Genomic DNA, 18,371 nt, shown 5'->3' on the forward strand with positions numbered 1-18,371 from the left:
CCACAGTCTGTGCCTCAGTCGTGCATTTTCACCAAAAAGCAGACCATCAAAAAGTAGGAATTTGCAAATGACAGAGTCTGTTCGGGTTGATGGCGAACACAGCGGATAGACGGGACTGCGGTGTGACTCTTTTTTCGGTGCCACAGGAAGCTGTTGTGGGACTGGAAGCTCAGCTGATTAGAAGATGTAGTCGGAAACTAAATTACATTATAGGGAAAGAGCGGGGAAGATTTTTTTGGGAAAAATACAAGGTTCCTCAGGCACCACGATGACTCTAAAAAAAACTTGGAATAGAGTTGTATTGCTGACAGAATGAGTGTGTGTGTGTGTGTGTGTGTGTGTGTGTGTGTGTGTGTGTGTGTGTGTGTGTGTGTGTGTGTGTGTGTGTGTGCTTGTGTGCGTTGGAGGATGGCTTTTCTTTGTGCCAACCCTCCCAGATGGAACGTAGACACAGTACTTATTAGGTTTGGAGGAACAAATATTAGTATTAAAGTCAGTCCACCATGCCCTTTGCTAACCCTTATAGCCGAACAAGCCTCAGTTACTCCTTCATTAGTGTGCACTTGTGTGTGTGTGTGTGTGTGTGTGTGTGTGTGTGTGTGTGTGTGTGTGTCCATCTAAAAGCCAGAGCTAACTGACTGACATCAACAGACTGGAATCCCAGTCAGAGCACACTCCAGTCTAACCACATCCTTATTATTTATGATGAGAGAAAGGGCTGCAGTAAGCCCACTCAGCCTTTTTACCCAGTGATTTCTCAAATTTAGGGTTTGCCTATTTGAAAGTTTCTACTGTTTTTTATGTCTGAATTTGAGTCCCTCAGCTCATTCAAGAGCTATTTCTTATATCCTCCTTTAATCCTAAAGAATTGAGGATATCCATTTCACAATTTCTACCTCTCACTTCCAGGACTGAGTGAACAAATGAGAGTCACCAATTGAAAGGTACATCAATACTAGGTAATAGGTTCTTCTTTAATAATACCTCTACACTTGGCTAAAATGGCTGGCAGCACAGATGTAGGCGCCTGCTGGGGAGGCGGGTGGCCTGTGGTTAGTGCTGACAGGCCTTGGAGAGTTCTGGGAGTAATCGTTGGAATAGAAAAATACCGCTTCTACATTTTTGGCCATGGAATATGATCTTCAATTTAATCATATTTGGTAGGCACCATATGATCTAGGACTACCCATGTTTTTTGAAAGTAATGACCACAACACCTCATTAATTTCTTGGAGCATACTAAATGGCTTACTTAGGTAAGTGGCAGACACAAACAATGCCTGGGTTAGGAACTGGACTCCCCTTTCGGTCATCCATTTAAAAAGATAAACTATGCGTCTTAAACAACGTAAGCAGTCATAGAGTGTTCAATGAATGACATATTTTACATTCTGCATTATAGTTAAACACCAAAGTGTAATTGGGGTGTGTCCAGTTAAGATGTAGTGGTTAAAACTTATAACTGGATCCGCAAGGTCCCCGGTTGTTTGAGGTCAAATCCCAGCAGAACCTCCACTGTTCCAACTTCGTTCTGCTTTTTCACTAAATGTCTCAGTAAGGGAAAAATCTTCAGACCTACTGTATTGTCTTTATAATATATTCCCCTTGTGTCAGGGTTACACTGCATTATTTCTCATAGAAATAAATCCTGCATCAGACCCAAACCCAATGATAGTTTCTTGATCTAATTAACGATGCAGACCATATTAAGTGGATCATGCATTGACAGATATGACAGATGCACATTTAATACAGTTTCTTTATCAATATAATAAAATTCTTCATTATGTTATATTCATCTAGTCACTCAGTTGTATGTGCCACAGCAATACGTACTACATAAAATTGCGGTAAGGTATTGTGGGGGAAAGAAAGTTGGATTGGTGCTTCCCTTGTTCAACACATCTTTTTAGCTTTTTTTACATAAGTGAACACACTCTTTAATGGGGTGTCATGATTCTCCAAATCCACGATTCGATTTGACTTTTGATTTTAAGATCACGATGCGATTACATTTTTGATTTAAATATTTTTTTAGACTATATGGATTCTTGATGCATAACAACATAAATAAGAGTTAATAGATGGCAGTAGGGTACTTTACAACAACCGCTTGAGTTTCTTAGAGTTTACGAGATGCACCTTAATGCACCATGAGTTTACGCAGCGAGCCTGAGTGCACCATAAAATTCAATTTGGTAAAGAGTTTAGCTGATTTGCAAATGATGTACATTGTGAGTCTGTAAAGTGTGAGTGAATATTCAGTCTTTCATTGTCCGAAATGTGTGTTTCAATCGATTATGTGCAAGTTTAAATTATATAGTGTGTGGGGTATTTTGTATATGCATATGTACACATAATACCATTACTGTGTATCACTGTGAAATTCTGGGGTATTTTTGATGTATAGGATGTAAATTTGGGAGTTCTTTTCCTATACACAGCATCTACTAGCTATAATCTGATGTAGTGTACCATATTTAAATGTAGATTTGACAGATTGTTGCAGTTTTTCATCCTTCTTTGCACATTGACTGTGTTCCATGTGCGTGCTTGTTGGATTTCCGTGCAGCTCTGTTTCTGTTTCCACTTTGACTTTCTATGAATGGCAGCGTAAAATAGAAAACTGGGGTATGGAAAGTACTGCATGAACAAGAAAAGATAGGCTGTCTGTTGTGTTGCCACTGTTTCTCCACTTTGCACAAGTCTGGTTTTAATTTAGTCAAACACGCTCAGTCAAACACACACACAAAAACACACACAGATCCCTGCTATTTGTTATGCTGCGGTCAGGTCTGGCTGCAATGTCACTTTCTCTCTGACAATCTCCATCCTGTTATTCACTTTTCAGCTTTTTCTGAATGACTGTGTAATGATTGAAGTTTTTCTCCCCTTTGGCAGCATGGCTCACGTGCACACCTCTGTTTTCCTAAAATAGAATAGAATAATAAGAATCATGTGGAGCCATAGTGGCAGATTCTTTAGAAATTAATAAACTCTGAGAGGGATTGGTAGGCAGGCTGATGCAATGATATTATAACAAAATAGCTGTTTGTTTGTCTCTTTTTCTCCTCTCCTGTTGCCACCATCTCCAGGTGAGGCTTACGTTGGAGACGGTGGCTCAGGTGGACAGAAGCAATGCTAGTGACACTTCATCAGTCCATAGGACGAAGGCCTCGCCGCCTGTCAGCCAGCTGGTGCGTCTGCTGTGGGGGGAGGACACAGCCGAACTTCAGATGTCCATAAGACACATCCCGCACATTGTCATGTACCTCTCACTTAAACTGGACTCAGCATCACCACAGGACGAGGTCAGTTTGCATAAAATTCATGATGGAACATTTATTGGTCTTGACAGAAAATGATGAATGACAAATAACACCAAAAACCTTAATTAGAATTAAGACTTGTGTGTAAACTTAAATTTAAACCTCATCTTAGCCATTTTATCAAAAGTCCACGAACTAAAAGGTTCCCTCAATGCACTGCATTCCTTTTTTTTTATTACATCTTAAGCCCCACAAAGATCATTGACGACAAGCTTGAAATTATTTTGTCGTTCTTTGTAATGGCTCCTTTTTATGGTTAATCTTGGATTTCAAACAAAGAGCTGTGAAACAAAACACTGTTTGCTGTGGAAAAGTCAAGTGTATTTGACCAATCAGGAACATTCAGTGCTGGAACCCCACACTGCACAAATTTAAAATGCCATGATTAAAATTTTTGCCATATTTCCCAGCCTGACTCTTAGTCACTAAATGGTAATTCAAGTGTGTTGGACTGGAAGATCACAGCCACACCCCCTAGTTATTTCCAGAGTCTCTGTGGTGTAACTGGTTAGTGTGTTTGGCTATTAACTGAAAGGTTTGTGGTTCAAGCCCACCTATAGATTTTATTTAAGTAATCTGTAAATGAGTAACCTGGTTTCTGTGCTCAAGAGTAGTGGTCAGATAAATCAGGTGCCAAAGTATTACTACTTTCCTACAGTCAAAGAGTTCCTCCGGTGGAAACAGGCTGTTATTAGAAAGTAACATGGAGGGCATTGAAAACAGCAAGCCTCTTCCATGACAGTCAGGTGAGAAGTGGGTGCTGACAGTTGCTAAACGAAACCTAAATATTGCTGGTAAATGGAAATGATAGAAGAATTTTTTTTCTTATAAATCCATAATGATAACTGGCTCTTTAAAACTTGTAACTTTTTGACATTAATAAACGTCCGTTACATTCAAGCCATTGCCAAATGAGTTGCTACAAAGCTAATTAAGACTATCAGCTCCACACAAGTCCGTCTGTATTTCTCTGTATGGCAGCGTTCAGAAGATTGTGTCGTCCGGCGACTTTCCCGCGCAGAAACTCAAGTGTAGATAATTCCCTCTTCTGAAGAGTCCATCATGTTTTTTTAATCCTTCTGTCCTCCTTAGCTGCTAGCAACTGCATCAAGGATGGATGGGGGCCTGTGTGCGATCACGTAAGGCTTGTATCATGTGGACGCGTCTACAGTGTTGTTGTCATTACTTAGAATTGTTCATGGGGGCGACAGAAACTACGCACTATAGCTTTAACTATAAAATCACTGAGGTGTGATGATACAGTGTCCTGATTGGTAGAAAATGCTTGCAGAAAGAAAGGCCTGTTGTCAGGTAAAAGCGTAGTTACAGTAACGAGCGTAGCGTTAGTTCATCTGCGCCAGCGGCAGATTATAATCCTCTGAATCGTTCCCAGTCAGGTACATGTGCTGCGTGTTGTAACACACACACCTCGGCTCTACTGTGTGTGTGTGGAGCGCGGGCATCGCTGTACAGAATCCCGTCGATCTTCCATAATGCAACGCTTTTATCCAAATGAATTGTGCTTGAAGCTGCATGGCATTTTGTCTGGTTTGCCTTGGTGTTGTCCAGTTTTGTGTCACTTAACGTTAGATCCGCAATACCAAAACTAATCGGAATGTGACTAGAGATGCAATTACAGGGGGGCGGATTTACACTCTCCCTGTGGAATGTTACCTGCTCTGAAAGCTCGAAATGCTTAATACCAGAACACATTTACTTCTCCGCATTTTCTGAATTCATTATTATTCTGCGGGTCGGACTGAAAGCTTTGGCGGGCTGGATGTGGCCCCCGGGCCGCCAGTTGACGATCACTGACCTAGACCCTGAATGACCACATATTTTTCTATCCCTTTGGAAAGATAGTGGGTCTTGTTGGGGAAACCTGATCATGACGTTGTGGTCAATGGCACACTGACTCTTTGGATTTTGGATTTGAAACATTGAACTATACAGAAGTACGGAGGTGTATTCTGATAATTGAGTGTTAAGAATGACCTGAGATGTGTAGGAAATCCCATGTCCAGGAGTGGAAAGCTTTCTATGAATTTATCTGATGTGAGTCAGACTCTTACAGAAAACTACTGCTCTGGATGCTTTCCAACGCCTGCGGTGCCACTAACAGAAAACAGAGGGAAAGGGGAGATGTTGAGGCACTTCCCCGAGCTTAGTGCTGTGAACTTTATTTAGGGCACTGTTTTGTATATTTCATATAGGCCTATTCACTTTTAGTGAAGTGTTAATCCCATATTGTGTGTATGCGTTTTCTTGCTCTGAGAAGCAAATAATTATTTTCTGACCAACACCTCCTACACTGTGGACGACTATTGGCAGGTTGATGTTTTCTTTATGGTTGTATTTCATGTTTCTGCAGTTCATTTTTGTGTATCTGCAAGCCAATTTTTTTCTTTTTCTTGACCTAAACAGCAGTGGAGAGTACGGGTTGTCTGGAGCCACATAAGCCAGTGGTTGATTTTGAAAATGATAGTGTTTATTGACTTTGATGAGTCCTTTGATTGCAAGGTAGCAAAAATTGGTTCAGCTTTGGTATTTTTGAGTCTTAGCTGTGTGATTATTGTGTGATCTGAGCATTGTTTTGCTTGTACAGAAAAGATGTAACTTAAGTGTTGTGCTGTGTTGGTTGTTCTTGTTTCTTTGTTCTGGTTGACAAGGCTGTAAGGGCCTGTTCATTCAAGGTTTTTATCCCCTCACCCACCACTCCGTCCTCTTGGCCTCTCAGCCACTCTGCTCTTATCCTCCCTGTATCTGTTAGAGATGCCAGCATGCTGGGAGGAATACTAATGTAAGAATTGTGTGTGAAGCACTTTGTAACTGTGTTTAAAAAAAAATAAAAATAAAAAGCTATGTAAATAAAGCTTTACATTTATACTTACTTACTTACTAAAATGCTTAATAGTGCTAATAGTCTCTACTTGGTAGTTGGTATTGCAAAAATAGTTTGTAACGGATAAATACTAATCATGTTATACTGTCGTTTGGTTTTCTCTGAGCTTCAGCCAAATTCCTGTATTTCCTGAATTTGCTTCTCTTTACTCTGGAAAGTCAAACATGTATAATATTTTAGTAACATTCATCTTTAAAGTGACATTTTTATGTTTGTCCCAAAGTGAGAGTGGGTTGTAAAACTGAAACCAAACTATTATTGTTGAGGTGACAGAAAAAACATCCAGTGGTTCATCTGTTCATTCTTTTTTGCTGTCTATAATTTCAGACTTACATTTTGGTGACTGTAGCATCCAACAACAGATATTTCACATTTTTATGTGACATTTATCTGGTCATAGGCTCACCAGAGATGTTTATTTCTGCTGAATATATCATTTTCATGACACAGAGCAACACTTAAAGCGGAGCTCTCGCCAAAATGCAACCTAGGGTCAAACTTTTGTTTAAAAGCATATTTAGGTCGGAATCGCCACTTTTAAGATTTACCATATTTCCGTTTTTCGGTCAAATGGCCTTTTGAATGGGAGTGCTAGGGGCACTTTTATGCTAGCCTCAAAATAGCTATTTTTGAAACACTAAGAAGGCTCGACACAACATGAGACTTTGCTCCAAGTATCACCAGAGGCTCTACACCTTAACGAAAGCATTGACAACATTGTTTGTGTACACAGAGTTTACTAAAAAGAAGGTTTTGAACAACTCACCGTAGCTCTTTCTGGCTGTCAAAACGAGTCGATATCCGAATGCGAATGAACGGACTCCATATGAGGCTCCTTTTTCAACTACAAGGTCAATATTGACGACAAAACAAGAAATAATCTGTGCATTTATATGGAACTAAGCTTTAGAAGCTTTCCGTCTTTACTCTTCTCCCTGTTATGTTGCATTCGGAAATCGATTGTTTTTGACTGATAAAACGGCTGCAGCCGAAAACAAGAGCTACGGTGAGTTGTTCAAAACCTTCTTTTTAGTAAACTCTGGGTACACAAACAATGTTGTCAATGCTTTCGTTAAGGTGTAGAGCCTCTGGTGATACTTGGAGCAAAGTTTCATGTTGTGACGAGCCTTCTTAGTGTTTTAAAAATGGCTATTTTGAGGCTAGCATAGAAGTGCCCCTAGCACTCCCATTCAAAAGGCCATTTGACCAAAAAACGAAAATACAGTGAATCTTAAAGTGGCGATTCCGTCCTAAATATGCTTTTTAACGAAAGTTTGACTCGGGTACATTCACAAAAAGACTCAAGGTTGCATTTTGGCGAGAGTTACACTTTAACCAGATATTCCTGTGTGAATGTGTGTTTGTGTCTGCAGGAGGAGATCTTGTACAAGTACCCGGTGTCTGAAGCATCCGGCCAGCTGAAAGGAGTCAGAGGGATCTTCCTCACTCTGAGTGACATGCTGGAGAACGTCACAGGAGGGCGGATACTCAGGTAGGAGAAGCAGCATGGAGAAAAAATAGATGTGGAGGCGATACTCTGATATGCTTTGCACCCATAATGATGCCCTTATACTTCAGTATAATTACTCTAATAGACCATATTGGTTGTAAAGCACATTGATGATACTGCAAAGTGTTAGCTAAACCCTTTTAACTTTGTCACACATAATGAGGGTTGTTTCATGAAGAGGATGTGGGCCTATTCAGAGCAATTTTCTTTCTGTTCAATTTAAAAAAAAAAAAAACTGCCACTCAAGGAAATATGCAGTGGCTCTTTATATAGAATTATAATAGGGCATCAAAATGAATGTGGTGATGATAAATTCCTAAACTGTTTTTATTGTAGCTCCCTCAAATTCCTAACTTTTCTGCTAGTTCACCGATGGATGTTTTGAATATCAACACAGTTCACAATTGATGATTTAAAACAACAGGGATCTTGGTGAAAAGTTTGGCGATTGGAGGAGCTATTGGATGTTAAGAATATATCCATTGCCTTGTATTCATGGTCACCTTGCCTCCTCCCCTCAGTTCTTCTCTCCTGCTTGGGAACCAGCTGGTACATGTGGGCTACTGGAAGCAAAGCAACAACCTGTTGGTCATCGGTCTTCCCGCTGACAGGTAGAGGGAGGCAGCATCACACATGCTACACACAGAATATTACGCTGTGAATAAGCTCCATCACATTTCCTTTGAACTGCGGCCTTTGCCAGCTCAGAAACTGACAACGTAGACATAACCCGGAAAGAGTTGGTTCCATATGATCCATAAATGATCTGAAAGGAAATTTTCAGTACATCATTTTTTTTAAATCAGGGTACTGATACTGGTGTGGTAATATATGTTTTGAGCATGTGTGCTTGAGAAATGAACTTTTTTTGTAGAAGAAGAAACCTATTTATGAGCCCAATCTGTAAAAACAATTTGAACGTGCACATGTGCTTCTTTTTGTCCTTTTTTTGGCAGGATGAATACCTATTTAAGAAACATGTGGTTGTTCATGAGATGAGTCATATTACCCACCTTTCATTTTTGGCAACTGGGTCAACCCGATCAATCATCATCTCTGTTGAGAAATAATCACATTCATGCTTAAACCCATATAGATTGATTTTTGAGGAACACCTACATGTAGAAAAAAGAATTATGTATAAAATGTTTTTCCTTCATGGCTCCTGGCCATTAGTCCAACTATTTGATAAGCAGCAGATCTGCTGAACCTGAAGTTTAATCACATTCGTGTTTGACATTTTTCCATTTCCCCTAAGGGTTCCACTGCTGTATTTGCAGACGGTGGTGGGAGACGTGGTCCGGACACTAAAAGTGATGTACGGCTCTTTAGACAGGTGGGTCTGTCTTTGCTTTCCTGTGGTCCTGCTGAGAGCACTGGTTGAAACCTTTTTTTTAATACTTAATGCAATATACACTAAATAAAAATAGTGTGTGATCAAAGCAAAAGGAAATTTTCCAGTTGGATTTTACAAAAAGTCATTGTCTCAATTGCTTAACCCCCATTTTGTTTTGTTGCTCTTAAATATCTTGACCTTCTTCTACTTCTTTGATCTTGAAATGTAATGATCTTTTTAGTTCTATGAATTACCTTTTATTTGTTATCATGACACTCATTTGTCAACTTTATTGTGTCCTCCGCAGTGCGTTCTGTAAGGCGGACCATGCTCCCAGATTGGACCACTTCTTCTGCCTGTTCTTCCAGCAGCTCATCCAGCCGTCTCGACTGAGGGACGGCTCCTCAGCCCCAACCCCCGACGTCTCAGGGACCCTTTTTCTTGATGGACTGCCGGCAGTCCAATGGCTCACGCTGCCTCCAGAAATCAAGGTGCATTTATGTCTTACATGAGAAGACAGGAATATTATTTATAGATCTAATTTAGTCTTAGAGCAGAAGTAAATACAGTAATAACAGCTATTTGTATATCATAGTGTCTCTGTTTCCTCAACCTTTAGAAGATGAATGTGATGTTGTCACAAATGTAGCTATGGTGCCCTCTAGTTTCCTCTGTTGTAATTGACACAATGTGTCACTGGAATAATTCAAATTAGATGAAATTTCAACGATGTTCATGAATATATTGGATCAATGCAGTAGCAAAGACTATGGATAACACTACAAGAAATTGGACATACCGAAGATTAATCATATAGTATATTTGCCATGATAACAATTAAATGCTCTTAAGCTTATGTTTGATTTTCTCTCTGCCCAGATGGAGGTGGATACTGTTCTCTCTGATTTTGAGTCTTCTGATTTTGGAGAAATGGTGAGAAAACACACAAGTACTGCTGTCTTTGAAATGTATGCTACCTGTTAGGGATGGGCATTTGTCTTAACAAAATTACAAATAAGTGTTGTTTGAGTAGGCGTGTGTGTGTTTTTAATGAGAGACTAATGGGGTCTGGTTTGTCCTTTTGTACGTGCAGCGTTAACTGATTACACGAAGCTGTAGTTGAGGACATAAAACAGCTGAGACAAAATGAAAGAGGGATTATTAATACAGGAAGTATTGAAGTGAAATTGATTATCATTATTAAAGTTGCGTTCAAATTAGCACAACACCAAGCTTTGTTAACTATACTTATTTCTTCTGTTCATTGTCGTAAAGTTTTATTCCTAAAATAAGACAGGTGGCAACCTTTGTTTACTTTCTTGTACTTTTTATTTTTGTTTATATTTCTTTACAGTCTGAGGACTTTTTTGGCCTGAGACGTCTGTATGTAATTCTTGGCTCATGTTTGTTCTACAAGGTAGGTCAAAACACACACAAACAAACAAACACACACACACACACATGCACGCATGCACCCGCGCACGCACACGTATGCGCACACACTTCAGTGCCAGCAGCTTTAAGCTTATTTATATCCTCCCCTGATGGTTCCCCACCGTCTAGACAGCCATTCTTAAATGTCAACAAAACAGATGATGATCTTTCAGACATGACAAGCCTGTTCTCAGACAAATCATCACCCTAATTACTCTTAAAATATTAACCAAGGCGAGATGGAGGACATTAAGCAGTAGACTGTGACGTATATTATGTTACGGTGAAGGTGTGAGAATCACCTGGGTAACATTTATTATCACATTTTACTGGATGTAATTTTTTTTTATATATGTGCTCAAGTGCAAGGTGTGACAGTATATAAAATATATATAACATATATTAAAACTTTACCTGAAGAAAAGAATTTGATTTTGGTATTTTGATATAAATGTGTTTTCATATCACAATATACACAGAATAACAAGGTGGCACCTTTTTAGGAAAGATTTGTTTTAAATAGATAATTAAAATTGGAGCCAGATGCAATACACATTTCAAGATACTGAAGACAGACGGATGTTATGTACTGTTGGTTTATTTTTTTTAAATTTCTGGTTCATTCTTTTGTTTCCTTTTTAAAGTCACAATGAATGCTCTTCTGCTGAAAAAGTCCCAAAGTGTGGTTAAGTAACAATAAGATCAGAAAAGGGCTTTTGGTACTCGCTACATTTAGAAGTGTTATTTTGCTCTACAAAATGAATGCTGGCTCCAAGCCCTCAACACTTAAGATTTTACTATACACAATGCCAAACATGGAAACAAGGTTGCCAGTTGCTTCTCGGTGCAATAAATACTCCCCGTCGGGGAATCGAACCCCGGTCTTCCGCGTGACAGGCGGAGATACTGTCCACTATACTAACGAGGAAGGATGTGGAGAGTTTCTTATGAAAGGTGATGAAATCTCTGCTGAAGAATGGTTTAAGTGAGTTCCGTTTACATTTAAGCTTCAAGTAACAATTACTTATCTACCGGTATGTAAAACTCCCTGGTTTTCTCTGTTTCCCTTCTTGTTGTTGCAAGACTGAGCCTTTCTGTCAGACTTCCCTGAGGAAATCAGGGCAGGAAACTGTATCTTCTTTTTAATCACTTTTAAAAACTCACTTTCACAAAGTACCTTTTATTTTTAATTTTTTTTATCTATTTCGTCTTACTTTTTTTATTAGTTATGTTTTTATGTTGTTTCAACAAAGCACTTTGTAACTGACAACTTATTATCCATTCACTTTTTAAAAGACTTTAAAACCTTTCTTTTCCTTTTCTTTGCAGAGAAGCTAATATGGGAGAAATATGAGCTCTTCTTAGTTCTTGTCAGAACACGCGCTGCAGCATTATTGATCAACAGGAGAGTCTTAAGGGATTTGTTAGAGCAACCTGATAATAAGGAATTACAATAGTCCAGCCTTGAAGTAACAAATGCATGGACTAGTTTTTCTGCATTGTTTTGAGACAGGATGTACCTAATTTTGGTAATGTTAAGCAAGTGAAAAAAGGTGGTTCTTGAGATTTGTTTTATGTGTGCGTTAAAGGATATCCTGATTTTATGACTTTTTTTGACGTACTATACTATACCAGGACTTTTTTGACTTTGTTTGACATACTATACCATGACTTTTTTTTTACTTTTTTTTGACATACTATACCATGACTTTTTTTTTTACTTTTTTTTGACATACTATACCATGACTTTTTTTTTTAAACTTTTTTTTGACATACTATACCATGACTTTTTTAAAAAACTTTTTTTGACATACTATACCATGACTTTTTTTTACTTTTTTGGACATACTGCTAACAATCTTTGTTCCAAGCCCTCAACACCTGTTTACTGAAGCTTTTACTAAATCGTCAACACACTCCCCTTCCAGTCCTACCTGATCGCCAACCATCTGCCAAAAGATGACCTTCTGGATGTGTGCCTGTACTGCCAGCACTACTGCCTGCTGCCGCTGGCATCTGAGCAGCGGGTGGGTCAGCTAGTCATCTGGAGGGAGGTGTTTCCCCAGCAGAGAGCTAAGGGCAGCAGCACAGCGCCAGGCTACAGCCAGCCTCAAGGACGGCACTTCCTCCTCATTGTGGGGCTGGTAAGACTACAAGTCACTGACTGGTTATTTTTAACTTTATTCTCGTTGTCCATGTCATCACCCAATATCTATTCCTAGTAGTGTTTTTTTTTTATAGTACAAAAAACATTTTCTCTGCTTGTATTTCTTTACCTCTCCACTTTAGAGGCACTTCATGCAGTGTGTGCTGTTGGAGGCAGGTGGCGCTGCTTCAACAGCTTTGGGCTCTCCAGGACCTGATTGTGTTTATGTAGATCAGGTGATCTTTGTAAATTCCTAACATACCTCTGCTTGTTGATGCAATAAATACTCCCCGTCGGGGAATCGAACCCCGGTCTTCCGCGTGACAGGCGGAGATACTGTCCACTATACTAACGAGGAAGGTTGAAGCCTAGGATGATAACCTGGGGTTTAATATCCTATGTCACTCTCTTATTACAGGTGAAGGCTACCTTGTTACAGCTGGAGGTGTTGGAGGCAGGTATTGAAGAGCGTCTAAATGCTCCATCTGCTCCCTGCCTGTCCTGTGCTGACTGGTTCCTCCCTGCTGCTACGGCCCGTGACCGCCTGGATAGCCTAGCCTCTTCTTCCCCCGTCTTCAGCAAGATAGCCGGTGCAGTTAAAGGCTCATCCACTGGAAACCGAGGCCGCAGCCTGTTTGGGGAGAAGGCCCGGAGGTCCAGCCCCCAGCGGAGCCTGTCGGACAGCGGGAGTGAGGGACAGATGGATGCCGGGTCAGGGTCTGGTTCGTCAATGGCTCCAGGCCTCAGTCCACATTCCACCCCAGACTCAGGAAGGAAGCTGGGGGGGCGTCGGGATTCACTTGGATCTGGAGGGTCTGATGGGAGTGGAGGCAGTGGAGGCCTTTTCAAGGTACAGTTTTAGTCATTTATTAAGTCTATGTTTGTTCCTGTTAAGAACATTGTTGCCATGATCACTATACAGGGCTCCAGACTAACTTTAATTACTAGGAGCACTGTTAGCCCCTAACTAAAAATGTTAGGGGCCGCCTACACGAAAGCGAGACACACGAGTGTAGATGAAGCAAAATGCAACCATTTAGTTGCAGTCTGGTGCCCTGCTATAGACTCAAAAATGTAATTTAGTGTTTTTAACCCTAATCTCCAAGAAAATCTGATTTCATTGGACCTTGTACTCATATGTACATAGCAATGTACATACATATCGTTTTAAAAATATTGTGTAATGTACTGTAATGTTCTGACTTGTTTGATATCAGATTCCCAGGATGAAACACCCAAACCCATTCTACCTGGGCACCCTGAAGAAGACCCTGACTGAAAGGGAGACAGAGGAGATGTACAACACCATGAAGTGGGTGATGGAAAATAATTATTTTTTCTTTCATTCTAACGGCAAATATATAATTAATGTTGACTAAAACGTGCTAACAGCTAAAAATCTAAATGTTCTCATTGTGACAGACTGACCTCAGGTGCAGAGAACACCTTGTTCCACTACGTTCTGATGGAAACTGTTCAGGGGATCTTCATTGCGCCGACTAACAGAGAGGTGGCTCAGCTCAGCGGCTCCATCCACCCACAGCTTATTCGCAACTTCCACCACTGCTGCCTCTCCATACGGGCTGCGTTTCAGCAGAGCCTGCCAGCCAGGGTAAGTCACATAGTCATAAATCAGTGTTTCTCAACGGGGGCGGTACCGCCCCCCAGGGGGCGTTCAGAAGATGATGGGGGGCGTTGGAAGCAATATTTTGGAAAGGGGGGCGTTGAGGTGCCCTTGGGGGGCGTTTGTTTGTGACGCTAGTTTAAACCAAAGATTCACAATAACAACACATGTTTACACTTAAACTACTAAAGAATAAGTAGTCTGCAACATTAAAAGCTGCCAGTTTACAGCATTGCGACAAGAGCACGGAATCCTAACTTCTCTGTGCTTCTGTCCGCTTTGTTTGGCGCCGCTCTGCGCGCTTTCATGGAAACGGGACGCAGAGCATCGTCTTAAATGAGCTCTGTAGCTACTACATGACGCTTGCGTTCAGATAAAAAAAGCAATCGCCGCGACGTCCTGTTGTTTTCTGTAACCCCCAATGTAGCACAAGTAGACTTTATATTTAACCGTAACACTTTTTCGTCAGATGGTTTATTAAACAACGTTTCCTACTGTACCTGAAGGCAGCTTAATTTCACGGAGAAAGAGAGAAAGAAAAGAGACACCTCCACAAAACACAGCGTGATGTGGGGGCGTTTTCTCCAAACGTTTTTTTCTGCTATTTACTCGCAAGACAGGCGATAGCAAACATAGCTAGACTCTTCTAAGTATTAAAAACGTCTCTCACTAACTCTTCAGGGTTGTAAACTTATTTCCATTCGGCAGTAGCTAGGTGTCGTTCTTCAAGTCGTTTGTCATCACCAAAATACTTTGTGTGTGTGTGTGTGTGTGTGTGTGTGTGTGTGTGTGTGTGTGCTTGTTTTCCGTTGGAACAGTTCGATTTTAGATTTGAATGAAAAATAGATTTGAATGTTAAATTGCTAGCTGTTTCTGATTGGCTACTGTTAGTGTTTGTAATAATAATAATAATAATACATTTTATTTAAAGCTCATTTCATGACACCCAAGGTCACTTCACAAACAAAAAAGGACATTCAAATTATAGTCATCTTCTAAAGGTGCTCAGGTTCACACCATGCAGCAGGCCTTTTGATAATACCTATTTATAGTTTGAATGTTACATATCTAGTCGTTCTGATTGGCTGCTGTTATTTAATTTGAATGTCAAATGGTTGCATTTGTTTTTAAAAACCTATAAATATATATAATTTCTATTCACATGGCGTTTTTGATACCTGGGAAACTAATACATGTGTTGTTTGTCATTCAATGATTTGATTTTTTGATTATTTTTGATAACAATAGTAACAACAATAATAGGCCTATATTGGGGCGTAATCATTAATATTCGGGGCATTTAGCCTACATAATATTTGATGGGGGGCGTTAGGGACCTGGATAATGGATAGGGGGGCGCTGGCACAAAAAAGGTTGAGAACCACTGTCATAAATGAATATAGTCCTAACCTCAGACCATATCTCACTTAACAACACATTTCACAGTAATTATGGCAAACAGGAAGAGATAGTAAGAAGATGTGTCAAAGCCACCTAAAGTCACACCAAGACCAGATTCTATTAATCTCAAATCAAAAACAACACTCTTCAGTGTAGTTGAAGTCAGGCCAAAACACAACATTGCAATAGCATGACTAAAGTTTATTGGTTAGCCATCATAGCATGGGCTTAAAGATTAGTTTTGAATTTATCCTAAGGGTAATTGTTGTGCAGCAATTGCAGTACAAAGAGGAAAGAGGGCTATAATAAAAAAAAATCAATAAAAATGCAATGACATTTTGCACATACTATACTATGACTTTTTTGACTTTTTTTGACATACTTTACTATGACTTTTTTTGACTTTTTTCAACATACTATTCTATGATTTTGTATGACTTTTTTCTGGTTTCTTTTTTTTTTGACATAGTAAGACCTTTTTATGACTTTTTTGAGACACTATACTATGTTTTTGTGACTTTTTTCAACTTACTATATGCATATAGTATATATACTATGAAGTACAAGTGGCCGAAATGGGTTTCCTCAGGAGAGTGGCTGACGTCTCCCTTAGAGATAGGGTGAGAAGCTCAGTCATCCGTGAGGAGCTCGGAGTAGAGCCGCTGCTCCTTTGCGTCGAAAGGAGCCAGTTGAGGTGGTTCGGGCATCTGGTAAGGATTCCCCCTGGACGCCTCCCTAGGGAGGTGTTCCAGGCACGTCCAGCTGGGAGGAGGCCTCGGGGAAGACCCAGGACTAGGTGGAGGGATTATATCTCCAACCTGACCTGGGAACGCCTCGGGATCCCCCAGTCGGAGCCGGTTAAAGTGGCTCGGGAAAGGGAAGTTTGGGGTCCCCTGCTGGAGCTGCTCCCCCCACAACCCGACACCGGATAAGCGGATAAAGATGGATGGATGGACTATGAAGTTTTTGACTTTTTTCTTTCTTTTTTTTTTGGACTGTCTGACTTTTTTCGACATACTATACTATGACTTCTGTATGACTTTTTTTGACGTACTATATTATGTCTTTTTATGACTTTTTTTGACATACTATACATTGACTCCTGTATGACATTTTTCGACATACTATATTATGACTTTTTATGACTTTTTTCAAGATACTATACTATGACCTTTTTCAACATATTATATATAATATGACGTTTTTGTGACTATTTTCAACATACTATACTATGACTTTTTTTCGACATGGTATACTATGAACCTTTTATGACTTTTTCTTCAGTATTCTGACTTTTTCGACATAGTATAGTATGACTTCTGTACGACTTTTTTCAACATACTATATTATTACTTCTGTATGACTTTTTTCGACATACTATACTATGACTTTTATTACTTTTTCGACATACTATACTATGACTTTTTACTTTTTTTGACACACTATACTATGACGTTTTTGTGACTGTTTTCAACATCCTATACTAATACTTCTTTATGACTTTTTTCGACGTACTATACTATGACCTTTTTTATGACTTTTTTTCTACACATACTATGATTTTTTCATGATTTCTTTTTGACATATTATACTATATTTCTTTTATATGACTTTCTATAAAAGTATAAATAAATGGATATCCAAAATATACACAATGCCTGAAAGGTTAAATGTCTATTCAGGTTCCTTTATTGAGTAATAATAATAATAACTCCCCGTCGGGGAATCGAACCCCGGTCTTCCGCGTGACAGGCGGAGATACTGTCCACTATACTAACGAGGAAGGGCATATGTTGCTTGTAAGAAAGATGCTAATATATCTGCTAAAGAATGGCTTAAGTCATTTAGTTTACATTAGGGTTGTAAGTAACAAATATTTATTCATATAAATCTCCCTGAGATGCTCTAAAGTTTCCCTTTGTTGTTGTTGCAAGATTAAACACAAAAGTGGCAAACTGAGGCTTTTTGTCAGGCTTGCCCAAGGAGATCAGGGCAGCAAACTTTATTTTCTTTTTTAATCACTTTTAAAAACTCACCTCAACAAAGTACCGTTTAACTGTTTTTTAATCTATTTCTTATAACTTGTTTTATTGGTTTGATTTTATGTTGTTTTAACAAAGCACTTTGTAACTGTCAACATATTTTAAAAACTTTAATTTTTTGGGGAATTTCTGCCTTTATTGGATAGGAAAGCTGAGATATGAAAGGGGAGAGAGAGGGGGAAGACATGCAGGAAAACCATCACAGGTCAGACTCGAACCCTGGACCCTTTGCGTCGAGGAACAAACCTCTGCATATGTGCGCCCACTCTACCAACTGGGCTAACCGGCCACTTTTAAAGACTTTTTAAAACCTTTTTATTTATTTCTTTCGACATAATAAATATGACTTTTGCTAATGTTCTATACTATGACTTTTTACAATATTATATTTCTTTTTTATTTCTTAATTTTGACATACTATACTATGACAAGTAAGTAGAAAGAAAACTTCTACTTACTATGGCCTTTTTATAACTTTTTATTGCTTCATACTATACTAAGACTTTTGACTATGACATTGTTTTACCTACTTTATGACCTTTTTATAACTTTTTTCAACATAAATACTATACTGTGACTTTTTCCTGCTTTTTTCAACATACTATGACCTTTTTAATTAATGACGTTTTTTTCGACATACTATACTA

The 18,371-nt window shown here is 39.3% G+C and overlaps 1 protein-coding gene and 3 non-coding genes across 6 annotated transcripts in view; 1 reads left to right on the plus strand and 3 right to left on the minus strand.

Annotated features, from left to right (window-relative positions):
* The window catches only part of intu (inturned planar cell polarity protein), a 35,484-nt gene that overhangs the window by 4,729 nt on the left and 12,384 nt on the right, over positions 1–18,371 (plus strand). For 2 of the 3 annotated variants that reach the window (XM_039822010.1, XM_039822009.1), the window contains exons 4-15: positions 3,096–3,311; positions 7,605–7,723; positions 8,263–8,352; positions 9,000–9,077; positions 9,385–9,568; positions 9,957–10,010; positions 10,432–10,494; positions 12,440–12,655; positions 12,801–12,893; positions 13,076–13,507; positions 13,875–13,969; positions 14,080–14,269. In XM_039822010.1, the coding sequence (XP_039677944.1) occupies positions 3,096–3,311; positions 7,605–7,723; positions 8,263–8,352; positions 9,000–9,077; positions 9,385–9,568; positions 9,957–10,010; positions 10,432–10,494; positions 12,440–12,655; positions 12,801–12,893; positions 13,076–13,507; positions 13,875–13,969; positions 14,080–14,269 (1,830 nt within the window). The remainder of the gene's footprint in view (positions 1–3,095; positions 3,312–7,604; positions 7,724–8,262; positions 8,353–8,999; positions 9,078–9,384; positions 9,569–9,956; positions 10,011–10,431; positions 10,495–12,439; positions 12,656–12,800; positions 12,894–13,075; positions 13,508–13,874; positions 13,970–14,079; positions 14,270–18,371) is intronic. The other variant, XM_039822011.1, reaches the window with a different exon arrangement.
* On the minus strand, positions 11,368–11,439 carry trnad-guc. The gene has a single exon. It is a non-coding gene; the product is annotated as a tRNA-Asp (tRNA).
* Positions 12,944–13,015, minus strand: trnad-guc. The gene has a single exon. It is a non-coding gene; the product is annotated as a tRNA-Asp (tRNA).
* On the minus strand, positions 17,394–17,465 carry trnad-guc. Its single transcript has one exon. It is a non-coding gene; the product is annotated as a tRNA-Asp (tRNA).

This window comes from Perca fluviatilis, chromosome 14 (genome assembly GCF_010015445.1).
Source record: "Perca fluviatilis chromosome 14, GENO_Pfluv_1.0, whole genome shotgun sequence".
NCBI lineage: Eukaryota > Metazoa > Chordata > Actinopteri > Perciformes > Percidae > Perca > Perca fluviatilis.